At 37.5% G+C, this 21481-nt stretch overlaps 1 protein-coding gene across 1 annotated transcript; it reads right to left on the reverse strand.

Annotated features, from left to right (window-relative positions):
- Positions 1 to 1156: 1156 nt before the first annotated feature.
- LOC112278241 (scarecrow-like protein 28) lies at positions 1157 to 4277 on the reverse strand. The gene is given in 5 exon segments (XM_024511450.3): positions 1157 to 2001; positions 2004 to 2321; positions 2324 to 2428; positions 2967 to 3221; positions 4001 to 4277. Coding segments are annotated over 5 exon segments (1179 nt in total). The 3' UTR covers positions 1157 to 1777.
- Positions 4278 to 21481: the final 17204 nt, after the last annotated feature.

Raw genomic sequence — 21481 nt, forward strand, 5'->3', positions numbered from 1 at the left:
TAAAAATAAGTTTGACTATTGTAGGCTTAAATCTTTTTGTATTTGTAAACAAGTTAATTCTATTGCTTATCAATTATATCTATTGGAGTCTATAAAGATCCATCTTATATTCCACGTGTCTCTTTTTGAGTCATATAAAGTAATGAATATCTCAAAAAAAAGGCAAATGCTACCTTTTCTTATAGAAGTAGATAATAATCAAGAATTTGAGGTAGAAGAAGTTTTAGATTCAAGGTAGTACCAAAATAGATTAAAATATCTTATACATTGGCATAGATATGATATTTGAGTGTGCACATGGGAGTCAACAAAGAATCTTGCAAATGCAGCAAAGAAGCTTGAGGCTTTTTATTGACAACATCTATCAAAATCAAGATGAAGAATAGCAAGATGTATGAAAGTTAATGACATAAAAGTAAGTAAAAATATATTAATTTCATAACATCTTTTAAAAAAATATCCTAAAAGCTTTATAGATGTGATTTTGATTTTATATATATTTATAGTTGATTGATAGATTAAAAACTTTGTCAACAAGTAAACTACATGTGATACATGTTGGTAGCTTGTAGAACAAGCTAACAATGTGACACACCTATAGAAAACTTACCTTGCAAGTTAAGATATATCTTGCAAAGTTAACACATGTTAAAAGTCCTATAAAATATTGCCACATAGCTCTTAATTAGATAGTATATATGGAAGCAAGAATGAAGCCTTTTTCATTCTTATCAATTATTTTATAGTCTTTAGTCTTATTTCAAGACTTTTTAGTCTTTTTATCTTTTGCAATAGCCATTCTAATTTAATAGTATATTATCTTTGGGTTATTATCTAGTCTTTTTAAGAATATTTTAATCTTTTAGTTCTTCAAGATTTATGTCCTTGATAGCACTACAACAATTTTTTACTTCAAAAGAGTAGAAGGTTGAGATGAAATTTTTAACTTTTTAAAAAGTTATGACATAAAGTGTAAGTCATTCAAATTCAAGTTATTCCTTAACGAGATTGTTTAAGAGTGGTGTGGTTTTTATTTCTTCCTTTATCAATTCTTGCATAATACATCTTTAGAAATAAATGACATATAAATCCTCTCGCTTTGCAATACAACAACAAAACCTCTAAGTGGAAATAAGAAGAAGAGAGAAATGAAGACTGAGAATGGAAGAAGCAGAGGTTTGAAACTGATTGAATCAAGATGAAAATTGAAAATGGAGAGAATATGGATTGGGAATAAAGAAGGTCAAGATGAGAGCTTAAAATTGAGAAAGCGAGGAGCTGGAAACGAGGGAGGTAGGGATGAGGGCCATGATTGTAATGATGGTTTTTGGAGATGATCTATTTTTCTAATGATGGTTATAATGAGATAGGTTTATTGAGTAAAAAAGTATGTCTACTTAACATTCCCTTTAATAAATTATACTTTCATCATGACTCAATTTATATATATATATATATATATATATGAAAGATAATATTAAAATGAACCAGACTTTTGTTAAATTGATCCAGTTGTGTAAATCATAATTGCACCCCGTCCCTCATCTCCGTCTCCAACCCTCATCCCCGTTCCCCTCATCCCCTGACAAGAAGAGGGCGGCTGTGTTAGAATTTCACCCAATCGGAGCTTCGGGGTCACCACAGCATTAACCCATCAAAGAAGAGTGCGAGCTGGGGAGGGTGTTCAACTGTGACGTTGTCGGAAACTATTTTTGTTTCTTCTGTCTTTCGTTCTCATGTGGATGGGCAACAGCTTGAGTTAGAGTTATCATGCTGTCTACTTCCTGGGAATATAATGACTGTCGAATCGTGCAAGAGTGAGCGAACCATTCTCCGCCGTTAATGTGTACTCATCGGAATCAAACATGCGGAGGAGAATTTGAGCTTGGTTGTGAGCACTGTCTTCAAGCGGCACATTGACAAAGTCAGATTGGCTCATAAGTACGTTCCACCTAGCGGTATCCTCATGTCTTTCAACTCTTTCAGCTCCCTCACACGACAGATGTTGCGAATCTCACGAGGTAATAGCTGTTCCACCTGTACACGAACGCAACTCTCTCTTGAAAGATTGGCTTCCAGAGAATCAAAAATCGAAAAATAGTATTTCAGGGACTCTAAGAACCTGCCCTCAAAGTGAGGACTGTTATGACTCCCTTCTTGCTCAACAATGGCCACCACCCTAGGTTTTGTGCTCCCAATCTGATTCAAGAGATTTTTAATGGTTTTCCCGGAATCATACAGCAACCGATGAAGTCGAGAGATACAATTGACAGCAATTGCTTTGTTCTCCTTCACGTGCAGCATCCACAATCGTACATCCTAAACCTATCTATAACCGCGTGGAAGGAGAAAGGAATGTTGAACTCATCAACAAATTTTGCTAGCCGATCACCTGTCTCCAGAAGGCCATCCTTGCAGTTTCCAATTCCTATTCAAACCATACGCCAGAGATTCAGTAACGAGAACATATTGCTAGATTAAATTGCCTGATAAAATACTGATCTTCCAAAACACGGACATCTCAATTTCAACCTAGTAATGTTTCATGCTAGATTCCTGTGCGAGAAACAAGGGACTAAATGGAGAATTTGCTCACAAGTTGGAAGACTAGGATAAGTAAAAAATCAGGGGGACATATTAGCAAGGGAAAGTAAAACGCAACACGGAATGTTAACCACTTTCCCAAATATAAACACCTTACGATTACGAAAGCACCAGTCGCCTTATCAAAATACAAGTGGTGGGACTAGGGATTTGTAACTAACTTTGAACTTACATGTTGTCTTAAGAAAAGGATGATTCAAGATAGCAACACAGAGTTACAGGTTGACAATCTTCCTCGCACGTCATATGCTAGACGCCACTGAACGATGCAATTATGAGATTACTTCATAGATCCTTGCATTCATGATTCATCAAACATCACTGGAAGGAAGTAGGCGAGGAAAGAGTGAAGAAGTTTGCACCTGTGATGCGGATGTGTGAGGGCGGGCCACATTCCCGCTCAGCTAAGCTCTGAAATAACGCTGGCCACTGCAGACCCTGCTTGATGTCGAAATCAGTGACGTGCACGCGGTCAGCGCCGTCAAAAGCCTGCAAGATTATATCGTAGGCAATGAAATGCGCAAATTTTGTGTAAGGCACGACGTGGTTGAGAAGATGGAACGTTGTCTGGAGTTGTTCGTTTGTTGTTGACTCCCACAGTTGTTCTTCTAGCGTTCACCTTCTCCGGTAGACTCCGTCGTTGGGGTGGAGGTACTGCACCTCACCATTGGGGAAGACGCGGTAGAACTGGTACTGGAATTTGAACTTCGTCCTCAACCTGGGTCCTAATGCAAGTCACTGCTCCTTCCTGGCCAGCTTCAACAGGTTGGGTCCGGACGTCATGATGGCAGCCCCTTCAGGTGAAACCCTTGGGTTGTTGGAAACATCTTATATTATTATATGATCAATTCTCACACAATATATTGTGTGTACAAGGGTGACACCAAGAGTCACAACTCTTGGTATAAGGTCACAATTAAGTAGATAACATTCTACACTGGAGACTAGTGTTCTATACTGAATATTTCTCCCAATACTCCTATTAGAACACTAGTCTTCATCCGTGAGTTAAATTTCATCCATAATAAAAGTTCATCCATTTTAAAATGGATATATGTGAAAAATTTAAGGTTTCAATTTGTGGCAATGTTGGGGAGCTCTCTCGTAGGTCTTCCCTTACTTCTTGAATTTTGAGAAGGTATGTGATGTCTTCTCTTCATTTGGGTGTATTTGTTGTTTTGATTTTGTTTGTCTGCTTTATTTGTTGCAGCGCTATGGAGGTGCGGCGCAGCTTTGGTATATTGTTGATATATGTGTTGAGGCGGGCTTGTGGAGAGGTGCGAAGGTGAGCACCGTTGTAGGGCCGATTGTCAATACAGGTGCTGCGATAGGCTTGTGCGGAGGTGTTAAGTTAGACGCCAGTGAAGCCCAAAGACGAGCACCAGTAAAGGCTTGCCTGCAAATTCAACCGCAATCTCGGCAGTAAACTTGGCTGTGCACCCTATAGCAAGCTCGGTGGCGAGCTTACAGACGGCCTCGATGGCAGGCTTTTCTACAAGCTCGGTAGTTAGTGCAATAATGGGCTCTACAGGAGAGTGGCGGCGGGCACCACAGTAAGCCAGACGACCAGCTCTGTAGTAAAGCTCGGCTGAGAGGTCTCCAACAAGTCCTGTCTCTTGTTCTCCTAGCAATTTAGGAGTTTTGATAGATAGGATTGTATTTTGAAATTTCATGGATTTGGAGTAAGTTATCTTATTAGAGTATTTCACACTCAATGATGAATGAAAATATGAAGGTTGTATAATTTCTTGTTGTTTTGAATAGATTAGCAAAGCTTGAATGGTTGTAGAATAGTTTGCTTGTTTTCAATTTAGAAGAATTTGATACATGCCTAGTTGAGACAGGCATTGAAAATGTTTCTCTTTGGGAAGAGATTTTGTAAATACATATGCTATTATATGTGTGGTCGGCACATATTGTAGGTTGATTTCTTTGGCAAGGATCTTTTCTCTAGTAAAATGATATTGTATGTCCACATGTTTGCTTCTAGAGTGATATTTGGGATTTTCATTAAGAGCAATAACACTTTGACTATCTAAATATATGGTGGTTGGTTCATGTTGAACAAATCTAAGTTCATGTAATAACTTTTTTAACCATATGGCTTCAACTATTGCTTTTGTTAAAGCCATGTGTTTTAATTATGTGGATGATAATGTAACAAATTGTTGTTTCTTGTTGCTCTAAGAAATAACTCTTTTAGGTAGTAAGAAATAAAATCCAAAGGTGGAGTAGTCGATGTCCTTGTCACTTGCCCAATGAGCATCAAAATAACCATGTAGAATATCACCTTGAGATAAGTGTTGATATTTGATTCCAAAATTTATTGTGGCTTTGATATATTTCATAGTTCTTTTAAAATTTGAATGTATATAGGTCTTAGTCTAGAGAGACATTGTATGAAACTATTGATAGCATAAGTACAATTTATACTAGAATTAACAATAGCATACATTAAATTACCAATAACTTAAGATTATAGATAATTTTGAAAAGTGATATGGTTTTCATTACTTAAACAAATTCTTGGTTGAACTAGAGTATTGAATAGATTGAAATTCAACATATTGAATTCATGAAGTTTATTTGTTAAATATTTTTCTTAATGGAAGATTATCCATCTTTCTTCTATATTTTTTAGGATGGCATTGCCTAGAGTGAAATGGATTTTTTTTTCATTTGATATATCAAATTCTTCTTGTAGAATATCTATTTTGTTGAATTAAAGAAATCTTGTTGCTAATAATGATACAATCATCAACATAGACTATAATTATGATAATATATATATATATATATATATATATATATATATATTTAATATAAATATTTGTATTTTGATTCTAAATATTGATATTTGTAAAGAAGTAAGTATTGATCTAATTTTTGATACCATACTCTAGAAGATTGTTTAAGACCAAATAAAAATTTATTTAATTTATATACATTATTAGTATGTGTAGAATAGATAAATAAACTTTGTGGTAAGTTACTGGTTGGTTATTGACAACCTTGAGAATTAGATTGATGGTTAGGCAATTTAGTTGGTAACAATAGGTTGTTAGTAGAATAAATGGTTAAGAATTCAAAGGATCATAATCTTTGAAATCTGCTGGTCGACGGATCATCTTTTTGGTAGAATAAATAGGTTGAAGAAAGAGAGATCGAGAGCCAGACTGAGAGTTGTAAGCCAAGAGCCAGATTGAGAGTTGTAAGCCAGGATAAGCCCCGTGCTACCTCTTTGTTTACTTTATTATTTGTTTATGAAGAATGGTGATTGAGAGAAGTATTATTGAATTGATAATCGTAGAATGGATTATGGGTTGAATTAAGATGGAAGTAGTAAGCCTTGATGTTTTGTAGTTTGATACTTGATTTCAGATAGCCAGAATACAATCAATTGTGACACTAATAGACCCAATTCATATAACCAGTCTTTTCCCGTGTTCGAACCCACCTCTATTAGTTCAATTGCTTTGGTCTACTGAAGCTTGAATGCAACGAGAATAACATTTTGGCACCGCTACCGAGGAAATGATAACAATATAAAATGTTAGAAATTGATCGTATGGGAGATGAAATTATATATTGAATGAGAATGTGAGAAGAACCAGTTTAAGGGTTACAAATATGTGAGTTATAATTCAAGGCAGTATTGATTTTGTAAAGAAGAATGAAAGATTATGAGTGATAATTATGGAGGGGAGGAGGGGGGGAGATTATCAAAGATATAATTGACAAGCGAAAGAAAGACAAGAGCGATTACGCATAAGAAATAGCCTATGAAAATCACAAAAAGGAATTGCAAGTCCAAGAAAAATCAAAGGAAGAAAAATTCAGATTCAAATAGTAAGGAGACTAGTGATAACACCAATGGCCATGGGAGTGCCAAAAGTATCAATTGCAGTATAAATGAGAGTAGTAGGAGACTGAAATATAAGTGTGGCACCATTATCTATTTTTAGTGGTTGGCCGAGCTCTAATCCCGATCACCATATATCTCAATTCTTGACAGCTTGCGTGGCTAATAATGATAGAATTGAAGACATTTGGTTGAGATAGTTGCTAGCAACTTTAAAAGATATAGCTTTTGAATGGTATATTTGGCAATCAGTGGATAGATTTCTTAATTGGAAGGCCTTGAGGAATGCCTTCCTAATCCATTTTACACCAATTGGATTTGAAGATCGGCTTCGAGAAAGTTTTATGAATAATAGAATATTTGCGAGGAAATTCGTAGAGTCCTATTATGGCCAGATTGCGGATATACTTTGTAAATGGTCAAATAATCAAATGCCAGATGCGTTTGTATTATCGATATTAATTAACATTTTGCATCCACCAGAATTGAAATTTTTTGTAAAAGACGCTCAACCAACTATGGTAGAAGCATTGTTGGCATGAGCAAAGGTGTGGGAAGAATGTCATTATGACCAATTCTTAACAGTCGAGGCCACGATGATTCCAAGTTTAGGAAGCCAACAAATACAACCTGAAAATGTGTCGATGGATAATTATCCACAAATAGCTACCTCCAATGTGAAGAATGTTATGTTGCAACAACCAACTAATGCTACACCATTCCAAGCAATAGCGCCAATAACGATGACACCTTCTTTTACATCGCCAACCTATCAACAACTGGAGTTGTTTACAAATGCGACTGTTAAAGATCCAAATGAAGCCTTGTTATTAAATCTAATAAAGAAAATGGAAGAATTGGCCAAGAATTTGGCTAAAGATAAGGAGAAACGACATAAGCCTTCTAATATGAGACCTAATGTATGGTATAATAATTGTAAGGGACAAGGTCATTTTGATACGGAATGTCCATCACCTAGACAAATGGATGTTCAATGTACATTTTGCGGAGGAAAACACCCTACCCAAAACTGTTGGCATTTACAAAGGCAAGAACAATTCATTAATCAGACCATGATCCCACTGACTCAGTGGAAAGTCAATCAAGTTCAAACGAGAAATATGTATGGATGGAATGGAAATCGATCTAATCGACAAAATCAAACATTCAATAATTTTCAAAGTTCCAATTTTAATCAGGGATCTGCATCAAACCCTCAAAACTACGGGAAGGAGTAGCAGAGGTATCAAGAATATGCTCCACCAATGTCATCAAACCAAGTACCCTCCGTACCAATAGGACAACCAGGATCATTTTCTAACCCTACATGGAACAAGCCTAGTAGGTATATACCGGTGGAGACACCCAATATGTCGAATGACGGTGCAAGAAGACCACTTCGTTGTTTCTGTTACAGACAAATTGGGCATTATGCCAGTGAATGTCTCAATCCTAGAGCCAGTGAAGATTATGCGCCACTATGTGTGAATTGCAAGGAGTCGGGACATACTTATCAGCAATGTAATGCTTCGTTCAATTTCAATAATCAAAATCAGCAGATCCAAAGCCAAGAAAAAATAGAAGAGATAAATCAAGGTTCTCAAGTTTCACTAGTTCATCTTGTAGAAGTAATCCAAGCTGTCCTTATAAGAAGTCAGCAAAAGAGGAAAGGACCAATTCAACATTTGGGTGATCTTGAAGCAAAGGACCAATTAGATCTAATTATAGGGACATCCAATCCAGGTCCTGACATGGGTCCTTTACTCAGTATAAGACTTGAATCGGTTGTACATCCCAATGAGGTACCAATTACGAAGGCTTCGGTTTTGCATCGAGCTATTCCGTTCTCTACACAATTTTGAGAAATGTCTTTTTTGTTGAAAGATCCTCTAAGAGGCGTGAATTCCAAGGAACTAATATCAGCCCAATTGGGAGAACAATCTTATCCATTGAAAGAACTGATTTTACAAGCTTTGTCAAATTCAATTCCAAAAGCTTTATCAATTTTTAATATAGAGAAAACCAATTTACATGTGTCGGTGTCTAGGATTGAGAAGAAGAAACGGACATTGGGAATTACCACTAATACAGAATCATATGATATTATAAAAGATTTGGGCACCATATAGCCCACGATTTCTATGAAACAACTATTGGCGATAGCACTTGAGTATCGAACTATCTTGAATTCCTCATTAATTCATCGTAGATCTTGAAATAAAGAAATCCGAGAAGTAAGTTTGAACCCGATTTGGGTGCACCTACAATTGATGTCTCAATTGATGGAGTATTATTATCATGAGTGCAAGTAGACGAAGGATCTAGTGTAAATCTTATAATTGCCGCTACAATGGAAGAACTAGGTTTGGATCACTTATTGCCTATTACAGTGGTTTTGAGAATGACAGACTCTAGTCAAGTTAAACCTATGGATATTTTACGAAGTATTGATACAATAATTGCGGGGATTAGCTACAAAATTGATTATATTATTTTCTGATTGCAAAGCTCTAAATTGTCATATCCAATTTTATTGAGGCGATCGTGGTTGTATCAAGCTAAAATTCGAAATGACTGGGACTGTGATACATTGATAATTAGGAAAGGTAATGATAAAATTGATGATTCTCATCATATGATTGCATATTGGATGAATAGATGAGTTGTTAATCACGTTAGTGCTATGGAACTGGAGTTGGAAAGTTCTAATGTGTCAGATTTTATGAAAGATTCTAGAATTAAGCAGAACATCAGTCCAGGGACTCCTGAAATTCCATGATGTCAACCAATTAATTTAGGTACATAGGAGGCTCTCCAAATCATTCAGATTTACGACGGTAAAAAAGGTAAGAAGAAAGAAATTTGGGTGAATTACTTTTTAATCCATACAATTGCTTTCGCATGGTTGTATTCGGATTTGAAAGGAATTCTAGCTGAAGTTTGTGAGCAACGAATTATATTGGAGGAGAACGCTACACTAGTACGCCAAAGACAACATCAACTTAATCCAAAATACTCACTTATGGTAAAAGAAGAATTAGATAAACTCTTAGAAGTTGGATTTATCTATCCAATTCTTTTCAATGAATGGGTTTCATCAATTGTTATGGTACCAAAAAAGAATGAAAAATTTCGCATCTGTCAAGATTTTTGAAAATTAAATGCAGCTACCAAGAAGGATTATTTTTCTTCACCATTCATGGATAGTATACAGGATGCTGTTGCTAAACATGAATGTTATTCATTTCTTGATGGATTCTCTGGTTATAATCAAGTTAAGATTGCAAAAGAAGACCAGTTAAAAACTAATTTACTACGGATTGGAGGACCTTTGCCTATAAGGTTATGCCGTTTGGGCTTTGTAATGTACCAGCTACATTTCAAAAGATAATGATGCAAGCATTCTAAGATTATCTATGAATTTCAATGGAAATATTTCTAGATGATTTTTGTACATTTAGTATGAGAGCCAGGTATTTAGAATGTCTAGGTCAATGTTTGAATCAATGTGCCGAATATGGAATTTCTTTAAATTTGAAAAAGTACCAATTTGGTGTGCCTTCTAGTAAATTGTTGGGTCATATAGTTTTGATGGCAGGCATTGCTACAGATTTGGATAAAATAAAGATTATAGTAGAATTAAAGCAACCAGACACTGTTACGGGTGTTCGAGCATTTGTTAGCCATATCAATTATTATTGGTGATTTATCTATCTATTTGCAATTATATGCCTTTCTTTGATAAATCTCTTGAAGAAACCACCAACCAATGGGACCAGTCCATTTTGGACAAAGGAATGTACAATTGCATTCAAAACATTAAAACAAAAATTGGTTTCAGCACCAATATTGGTGGCACCTTGTTGGACAAAACCATTCCAAGTTTATGTGGATGCATCTAATGTCACAATTGATTCTGTGCTAAGCTAGAAAGCTGTTTGGAGTTTTGATCATCCTATTTATTATGCAAGTCGTCAATTGGTAGCAGCTGAAAGAAATTATACAACAACCGAAAGAGAAGCATTGGGAATGATTTATTCCATACAAAAGTTTCGACATTATCTTCTTAGTTATAAATTTGTTTTCTATGTCGACCATGATGCTTTAAAATATATGATTAATAAGCCTCAATTGAGTGGTCGTATTGCACGATGGATTCTATTCTTGCAAGAATTTGACTTTATTATTCAGGTAAGACTAGGAAAATCACATTCCAATGCGGACCATTTATCTCAATTATCCAATATATTGCATAATGAATCCATTAACGATGCACTATCTGATACAGAATTTTTTGCGATAGATGTAATTACTTTGGAGTATAGTGAAATAATTCAATACTTGACATTTCAAATCTTCCCACCTAATGTCAATAAAAAGCTAAATCGATGCTTAATATTAAAATGTGCACCTTATACAATGATTAGTGAAGCTTTATATAACCAAGGCAAGGATGGAGTTTTGCAACGCTGTATTTATCAGACTCAAGTGCATACTATATTAGAAGGTTGCCACTTGGACAATTGTGGTGGACATTTTGTTGGGGACAACACGGTGTCATGTTGTAACATGACTATATGGTGAAAGATGATAATATGGATCTTATTATAGAAGAGCCAAGTTAAAAGAAAAGGTAGAAAAATATGAATAAAAGATAGGAAGGTAGTAAATTTTTTATTAGTAATGCTGCCTTTTTAGAAAAAATAGCTTCTACTTACTTTGTAGGGCCAAAAATAAGGCAAAATAAGGTAGATTGGAAAAATAAATGATATAGACATCTTTAGGAGAAATTTAAGAGTAAATTCTAGTAAAATTTACTAAAAAAAACTAGATTTTGATGCCCGGAAAGGGCCGGTTATGAACCAGGGTCGAAATCAGACCCTGAGGCACAAAACCGAGTTTCGACGACGACTCCAGGACTCTTTGGGAGATCAAAGAGCTGAATTAGAGAGAAGACTTGTGGAGGGATTTTTGAGAAGTAATTTCGTGTCATTTGGATCAGTATTGGATTTTTGAGGGATTTTCAAAGTAAGTGATGTTCTTTGTGAATTTAGATCTTTGAGAAATAAAACCGGTTTACAAATTTTTGGATTTCGTGTCTTTTGTAGCATTTTTACGGGTGAAAATTTAAAGACTTATTGGTATGCTTGTTGTGAATGTTTGTAAGAGATTTGAGATCAATCAAATGGCTAGATCGATACATATGAAGGTTTTTGTGGGCTAAGGTCTCAGGATTTAGGGTTTTAAGGACCAATAAGGTTTTCTTAGATATCTAGCAATCTGCCACTTGGATTGGAGAGATTTTTGGTTTTATCAGTAGAAGACTTGATTTCCTATATGCAAGTAAAATTTGGAAGCAATTGAATAGTGGAAAAGAGAGATATCAGCATTAGAAGTTGGTATCAAGATTGGAGAAGGAGAGACCAGCTGACATCCGAGTAGAATTTTGAGGTCATCGACTAATTGGACCTTTTGTTGCAATTTTCTTTTATCTTCCACAACCAAGTACCCAGTGCATTCTCAAGCAAGACTTCACATAATACGACATATTTGGTGAACCCGACGTGAAACGCTTGAGGTGGAAGGAATTTAGTTTTCTTGGATTATTTAAATATTAGAGAAGAAAGACAAGAAAGTTGGAAGAAGAGCTTTGGGTGATATGTGAATTGGAGCTTTGGATACTATTTTAAAATACAATGGCAATATTTGAATTATCATGGAGTATTATAAGGCTTTATAGATATGTTGGAGCATTGTAAAGTATCATAAGGTATTTATTGGAGTATTTTGATGTACCATTTGGAGAATTTCAAGGAACATTTTTGATCATTGTAGAAAAAAATGGAAGATGTATTATCAAGATTTTTAGATATGCCGAATATTATGGATGGATCAAATATTAGTGAGTTTTTTAAATCTTTCTATATATTCATAGAGGAGCAACAAAGAATGCAAGCAATTGAAAAAGATATCACAAGGGCATTGCAAGGAGTCATAAACAAATTTGGGAGGTTTGAAGGATACAACATCACTAAGTTTTTGCAAGTTTATACATGTAAGATGGAAACATGTCAAATCCCTGAGGCAAAGATGATCTCAAGCTTACATTTGGCTATTGAACCTAGGTTTCAAGAAAAGATGAAGGGATTGCTTGAAAGAGGTATAGAAACATGGTCAAAATTTCAAGAACTTTTGAAGAAAGAATTTATTGATGGATATGAAGATAGGATTACCAAGCGAAAGTTTTTAAATTGGATAGAGTTTCAATCAAGCAAGCATATGGATCTTTATGAATTCTAGGAAGAATTTGATAGGAGATTTTATCAACTTTCATTCTGTAATCGTCGTTTGACTCGGACTCAAAAGACCAAGATATTTGATCAGTATAGGTGGGTTCGATCTCGGGGAAAGACTCGTTGTATGAATTGGATATGTTATATCACAATTGATTATGTATTAATTATCTAAAACTTCCAAAGTTCTCTTCCTCATCTCAATTCAATCCCTTCACAATCTCTACAATCGTTCACTGCCCTGCAGCTACTAAATATCACTGACATTTCCGACATCTACAGGATGCTTAATCTCTTTCCACAGTACTTCAATTCTCAATTCCTTTACTTTTACTCAATCTTCCAGTGCTACTATCACAATGCAATAATCTCTATTATCACAATCACACTTTCTTTCTCCAAATTAATTAATTCGAATTCATAATTTTCAATATCTCAATCACAGTTTCAGCAATCCTTTTCTTAAATCCAATACTAAAGAAAAACACAAAAGCAAAGAAAACAAAAGGGTAGCTCCAAGCTTTACCTTGGCTCACGACTATCACAGTCTGGCCCCCATTCCTTCTTCTTCAACCTCTTTATCCTACCAAAATATGAATTGTCATTCAGTAGATTCCACAGGTTGTGAAACTTTGGCTTCTTAACTACATATGTTCCTAACTTCCTAATATGAACAACTAATCAAACTAACCATTCATCTAAATCCCAACATTACTACTATTTAATCGATAACAAACCAGAAAAGTCATTTATACATTCTACATAGCCCCACTCCTTACTGTGCAGCGTCCTCGCAAACCACCTCGTACTATGTTTTACAATATGACCACATCATTGGCTTCCTCCAATGTCTGAACCTCTGGTCCGCCTTGGTCCGTTTCATCATTTTCATAAGTGAGATTGGTTTCGACTTCTTGAGCTTCTTCTCCAACTCCCTCTCCCACTTGCTCTCCGTTTAATAAAGCTGTCAAGTCCTCGTTAAGTGCTCCCAATTCCCGAACCTGAAACTCCAAAAGCGCAATTTGGGTGTCTCACTCTTTCAGTTGCTCCTCCAGGGCATGCACCTGTTTTTCTAATTCCCGTAAAGATGTACTTGCTGGATTGACCTCTCCTTGCTGCGTGGTAACTGTAATCATTTCTGCCTCCAATTCGGCAATCCTTCTCTTCAATTGCTCGTTCTCCGTCTTCGAGCTCTCCGATTATCTCCAAAAATTGTCCTTCAATTTGGATCTCCCGGCTTCCAATTCCGCCATCCTATTCTTCTCCTCCTGGTATTGGTTCCGCAACTCCATACACTCCTGCTTGGTAAGCTCCATCAGACTCTTTGCCAACTTGTTCTCCTTGGCCCATTCCGCTTGGGTCTCCTTGAATTGGTGCTCTAATCTTGAATATTTGAGAGCGTCCGTTACTGAAGCACGTTGTAAATCCCCAATCTTCTTCTTCTGATCCTCAATGATCTTGTCTTTCTCCTCCAATACCTGTCTAAGGCTGAACTCATTGCCCATTTTCTCAACGGCCATCTGTAATTGAGTAATTTGTGCCGAGATTAACTCCTTGAGTTCTCTTGCCTTCTGGCCAGCTCCCGATAAACCCACCCGTTGATAATACTCTACCAGTACTTGTGGAGTGACGACCATATTGGTACTGGGACGACCCAATTCTCTAGATGACGAGCTGACATTGGTCCGTTCGTAATTTCTAGCTTAGCTGCACTTTGCTATCGCCCCTTCCTTGACTTGTTTTGATGGCAATGGCGTTGACTCTACTCTTGTCTCTGTTGCTACAGCGTCTAGTCTCTCCACCATTGAACGTTGCTTCAGTTGATATCTAATTGCTTCACACACGTAGTTGGAGCATAACATTGTGGTAACCTTCCCTGTTCTTCTTTTCACGTCCAATTCCGCATGGATTCTGGTCGCAACATATGCTGCCCAGTTGAAGACCATCTCCTCCAACATCGCAATTGCTGAAAACAATAACTTCCTTGCCATATACGTCGAATGTCGGTGCAGCCCTAATCGCTTCTGCACAAACCGCATCCATTCTCCCAGCTTCGGCATAAGCGCATCCGCTGTCTTTCACCCTTGATTTTTCTCAGACACTTCATTTTCTGACTTGAAGTACTTGATTGGAACAAAATCAGACTCCAAGTCTCCCGATACCGGTAGCTCACTTATGGGAAGATATAGAACCTTGTTCAACGTCACCTCATCTATACCAATAATTCTCCCATGAACCACACTGGACCCGTCTTCCGGATCATAATTCGTCACATATTCCGTTAACAATGCTATATCTATTGGTGGTAGCCTCTACGAAAACTTCAGAAACCCATACATCTGCGCCGTGCGAAACTCTCTTTGTCTCCTTTGCGACCAAAAAATGTCCATAGCGACCGGCTCCATGCTGGTCACTATCACACATTCCATTGGTGGCAATGCTCCTTTCGACTTGACATTACGCTGTCGCTCCTCTCTCGTAGCTGTCCTCTTCTTACGCTCAATCACCATCTTCACTACTCACGATAATCATCTAAAACCTGTGCTTAGCAACGTGAATCAAGAAATTGCAATGTAAACAATGCCAGCTAAGAGTCCCATTCCTAACTTCTACCCTGGTTCTCCTCCTGATATGACTTAACCTAATAGGCCTATAACAACCTATCCTATTAGTGTCTTCCTGACGGCTCACCTTCACTCAACCCGTCCATAATCTCATCATCACACGCTCTTCCCTTCCCATCACAACTCTTGCGCTGTCACTTCAATACTAAATTGGCTTTCTCTCTCCCCCCCCCCACCGATATAAAACCCGTCCCGAGTTTATGTAGCATACAGACATAGCCGATTTCCATTTATATGCGTGGTAAATTTAGCACCCATAAAGTCTTCCAATTGGACTGAGCCATTGGAAAAACCCTCAATGACTCTGTACGGCCCATGCCACTGAATATGAAATTTTCCTGGAAAATTTTTAAAACGACTGTCATAAAGCAGTACCAAATCATTGGGCATAAAAAATTTTGGTTTTAATTTACTATCATAATAACTTTTTCATCACCTTTGAGTGGCCTCCTGTCTCAATAGGGCATTGGTTCGAGTTTCATCCAAGTGCTCCAATTGTGCGAAACGAACTTGTAACAACTCCGTATCCCCCAATCGTTCCTCCAATGCAATGCACAAAGTTTGAACTTCAAATTCGATAGGTAATATTGCTTCCTGACCATAAACTAATTGAAAGGGTGTGGCATTAGTCGTAACTTTATATGCAGTACGGTATGCCCACAAAGCGGCAAACAATTTAGTGTCCCAATCCGTGCCTGCACCAGATATTGTCTTGGTGATAATTGTACATAATATGCCGTTGGTCTTTTCTGTTTGGTCATTTGCTCTGGGATGATACGGTGTCGTCTTGCGGTATTTAATCTCATATTTAGCAGTCAATGCTTCAATTGTATTATTAATGAAATGGGTTCCTCGATCACTGACCAATTCTTTTGGACAGCCAAACCGTGTAATAATATTTTCATATAAGAATGTGGCTACATCACTAGCACTATCAGATTTTGTTGCCTTCGCTTCGGCCCATTTGGTAACATAGTCCGTGGCAACCAATATATACCGTTTTTGTCCATGACGAGAGGCAGGTGCAATTGGGCCCACAAAATCAATACCCCATTTTTCAAAAGGTGCCTGTGCCAGAATTGGAACTAACGGCATCGCAGATGTACCCGTAGGACGACCAATTCGCTGGCACGGGTCACAACGACATGCAAACTGGTGAGCATCCGCAAACATTGTCGGCCACCAATATCCCGCTTGTAAAACTTTGCGTGCTGTGCTGTCGCCTACAAAATGTCCACCACAACTATCCAAATGACATCCTTCCAATATAGTGCGTGCTTCATTCTGATAAACGCAACGACATAAAATACTGTCTTTCCCTTGTTTATATAAAGTTTCTCCAATCATAGTATAAGGTGCGCTTTTCAAAACCAATCTTCTCTTAAGCTTCTCCGTAAAATAGAAAGGAAAAGTTTGAAAAGTCAAATACTGTATCAATTCGCTATATTCTGACGTAATTACGTCGACAAGAAATAACTCAGCGTCAAGTAATGCATTAGGAATGACTTCATTTCCCAATATATTGGACAGTCGCGATAGATGGTCCGCATTGGCATGCGACTTCCCCGGCCATACATTAATAGTAAAATCAAATTCTTGTAAAAGCAATACCCATCTTGCGATGCGGCCACTCAACTGGGGCTTGTTAATCATATATTTTAAAGCGTCATGATCCACGTAGAAGACAAATTTATATCCAAGAAGATAATGCCGAAACTTTTGGACAGAATAAATCATTCCCAAAGCCTCTCGCTCACTTGTAGTGTAATTCCGTTCGGCAGCCACCAACTGACGGCTTGCATAATAAATAGGATGATCGTGGCCCTTGTCATCTTTCTGGCTCAATACCGAACCAATCGCAACATTAGAGGCATCAACATAAACCTCAAAAGATTTTGTCCAACAAGGGGCAACCAATATTGGTGCAAAAACCAATTTTTGTTTTAATGTTTCAAACGCAATTGTACATTCTTTGGTCCAAATTGGTTCGAGGCTGTCCGGTAGTTGCTTTTTCAACAAATTTATCAATGGAATACAGATAACAGCAAATAGATAAATAAAACGTCGATAATAGCTAACATGCCCAATAAAGGTGCGAACACCTGTCACTATATCGAGTATTTAGAGTTCTAGTATAATTTTTATTTTATCCGGATCGGTGGCGATACCTGTTTCCAATACGATATGACCCAATAATTTTCCTGAGGGTATCCCAAATTTACATTTTTTTGAATTCAAAGAAATTCCAAATTTAGCACATTTGCCTAAGCACCGGCCCAATTTGTCTAAGTGTTCTTCTCTGGTGTTGAATGTGCAGAAATCATCTAAAAATATTTTCAATGAAATCCGTAGCTCATCTTGGAATGCTTGCATCATCACCCTCTGAAATGTAGCTGGCGCATTACAAAGTCCGAAAGGCATGACCTTATAAGCAAAAGTTCTCCAATCCGTAGTAAACGTAGTCTTTAATTGATCCTCCTTTGCAATTTGTTCCTGATTATATCCGGAAAAACCATCAAGAAACAAATAACATTCGTGGCCTGCTACTGCGTCTAAGATACTATCCGTAAATAGTAAAGGAAAGTAATCCTTCTTTGTAGCAGCATTCAACTTTCGAAAATCTTGGCAAATTCGGACTTTCCCGTTCTTCTTGGGAACCATAACTATCGGCGAAACCCATTCACTATGTGGTACAGGATATATAAATCCCACCTCCAGAAGCTTATCCAATTCCTCCTTTACTATCAACGAATATTTAAGATTCAGTCGATGTTGCCTTTGTCGTACTGGTGTAGCCATGTCCTCCAATTTTATTCGATGCTCACAAACTTCAACTGGAATACCCTTCAAATCTTTATAAGACCAAGCAAAAGTTGATTTATGTTTTATAAAATAATCTGTCCAAAGCTCTTTAATTTTACCCGTTATACCATCATAAATTTGAATCAATTTGGGATTATCCTTTGTGCCTAGATTTATTGATTGACACTTTGGTCCATTAAGAGCTTCAGCGGTAATCTTCTGCTCTGTTTCGGCATCTTTCATAAACTCCGACAAATTGGAGCTTTCCAATTCGGAATCTATAGCACCAACTTGATTAACATCTCTTCGTTGCATCCAGTGTGCAATCATATGATCTGAATCATCAATAACGTCTGGACGAACAAAATATTCTCCTGGTCCTCCACAATAGTAAATATTTCTATTTTGTACTGCAACTTCCCGTGCCTCGACAGCCTTTGATTTTGAAACAACCAGTTCTTCTTCCATATACTCCTGTTCGCAGTCCGATGTATATTCTGGATTGATAATTTGAGTTTCTCCATGATACTGGACACGATACATTTGGAGCACTATTTTATCCTTACCCTTTCCAATTGTTAGCGTTCCACAACCCCAATCGTTCCGAGCTTCAGCTTGATATAGCCACGGTCGACCCAACAAAATTGGATATGACAATACTGTGCTTTGTAATCGGAATACAATATAATCAATTGTGTATGTAATCCCCGCAACAACTGTATCAATTCCTCGTAAAGTACCCATAGGTCGGACTTGACTTGAATCTGTCATTCGCAAAACAACCGTAGTTGGCATTAATTGGTCCAATCCCAATTCTTCCATTGTATCCACATTCATGAGGTTAACGCTAGCCCCGCCATCCACTTGTACACCCTGAACTAATACTCCATCAATTGATACATCAATAGTCGGCGCGCTTGGATCTGGATTCAAACTTACTTCACGAATTTCTTTTTGACGAGTTCTTCGTCGAATCAAAGAAGAGTTTAAGGTGTTACGGCATTCTGGTGCTACTGCCAATAATTGCTTTATTGTGATTGTTGGTTGAATTGAATCTAAATCCTTCAGAATATCATAGGGTTCCATATTGGTCATGATTTCCAATGTCTTTTTTTTCTTACGGATTTCGGATCCCGGTCCCCGTATATTGGTACTTCCAATATCAGGAATTGGTACTTCCTCGATTTCTGGTTGCAACTGCTCCTTGAAAATTGGATTCTTTAACTGGTGCGACTGTCCACCGTATTGGTGTAATATTGGTACTTGTGAAATTGGTGGACGCACCAATATATTGGTCGAATTGGGTTGTGACGGTGACGCTTCGTCCAATAATGGAGCAGATTTTGGTATTGGTCTATTGACCGGGGCTGGTATCGATTTTTCCAATATTTGAATTGGTTCTTTGCCTTTTTGCTGATTTCTTGTCAATACTGCGTGAATCACTTCCACCCGATGTACCGATGATTCCTGTGGTTTGTTTGTTTCTTCTATAATTTGTACTGTTGATGTCATGTGCTGGTCCCTACTATTTGGATTAAAAGGTACATTACATTGGTAGTGGTAATGACCAGATTGCTTACAATTTGTGCAAAGAGGTGCGTATTCTTCGACAAATCTTGGATTGTTGCAATCACTTGCATAATGACCCAATTGGCGGCATCGAAAACAACAAACTGGTTTTCTTCCTATCCCATCAGGTACATTAGGAGTCTCTGTTGGGACATACCTTCCAGGTCGGTTCCATGTTGGTGCAGTAAAGGATCCAGGTTGACTAGTTGTCGCCATTGCTGAATTGGTCTGTTGTATTGGCATCGATGGTTGATTTCCCATTTGATTTTGGCTACCATTCTGCATATTGGTCCCGTAGGGCTGATAATAGTTAGGATTTTGGAAATTTTCGAAACCACGATTCACTCTATTATTTCTATTTCCATTCCATCCACCCATATTTCCTGTTTGCACTTGATTTACATCCCATACAGTTGGTTGTATCATTGTTTGTTGTCTTGGTAAGTACCAACAATTGGCAGTGTTATGCTTTCCTCCACAATACATACACTGTCCCATCTTCTGATGAGGCGAGGGGCATTCCGTATCAAAGTGTCCCTGCCCTTTACAGTTGTTACACCATACATTAGGTCTCATATTAGAAGGTTTATGCCTTTTCTCTTTATCTTTAGTCATATGCACGGCTAATTCTTCTATTTTCTTCGTTAGATTTAATAATAGAGCTTCGTTAGAATCGTTAATTATTGCATTCATCGGTACTTCAGGTTGTCGATATCCCATCGACGAAGGATAAGTTGCCACGGGTGGTATCGCCTACAAAGGAGTGGCATTAACTACTCCTTGAGAATTGGGATTTCCCATACTAGGCGCAATCATTCGTGGGTAGCTCCCTATCATCGTATTGGTCATTGGAACTTGATTTCCTACAATAGGAATCATTGTGGTTCCCACCATCAACAGTTGATCATAATGGCACTCCTCCCACATCTTTGCACGTGCTAAGGAGGCAACTACCGTAACTGGTTGAGACTCTTTAACAAACATCTTCAATTCTGGGGGATGCAACCCATTCACTATTATTGACAATATAAACGCGTCTGGCATTTGATTGTTTGGCCATTTACATAATATATCTGCAACTCGGCCATAATACGACTGTACCGATTCTCCCACAAACATTTTACTGTTCAACAAATTTTCTCGAAGACGATCTTCGAATCCTATTAATCGAAAATGAGTTAAGAAAGTATTTTTCAATGCTTCCCAATTAGGAAATTGTCCCATTGGTTGTCGAATATACCATTCAAATGCTGTATCTTTTAAGGTCGTTGGCAGCCATTGCAGCTAGATACCTTCAGTTCTGCCATTATTGGCTACACACGCTGTCAAAAATTGGGACAGGTGTTGATTGGGATCAGAACCCGGCCATCCATTAAATGTGGGTAATGGAGCCACGCTGGTGGTGCAATCTCCAATTGCTCCCATCTGTATCGCTATTGGCACTGCGGATGCTTCTTCTACCATTGGTGCTTGCGCTGGTCTTCTTACTATATTAATATGAGTTCTTCTTTTTTTTCCAATTTGATATTTGCTCACTCTTCTTTCTTGTAAACTATCGCTATTATTCAATTCTTCTATACTTAAACTTCTTATAATTACTGAACTTGACTCTGACGCTTCGTTACTCGCGATATTTCCTACAAGCGTTCGCGATAATTTCTCCAATGGTATATAATGGTACAATATTGCACTTCTTTCAGAACTTGGATATGCTCGAATACTCGCAC

Source organism: Physcomitrium patens, chromosome 25 (assembly GCF_059467195.1).
Source record: "Physcomitrium patens ecotype Gransden chromosome 25, ASM5946719v1, whole genome shotgun sequence".
In the NCBI taxonomy this organism is placed as follows: domain Eukaryota; kingdom Viridiplantae; phylum Streptophyta; class Bryopsida; order Funariales; family Funariaceae; genus Physcomitrium; species Physcomitrium patens.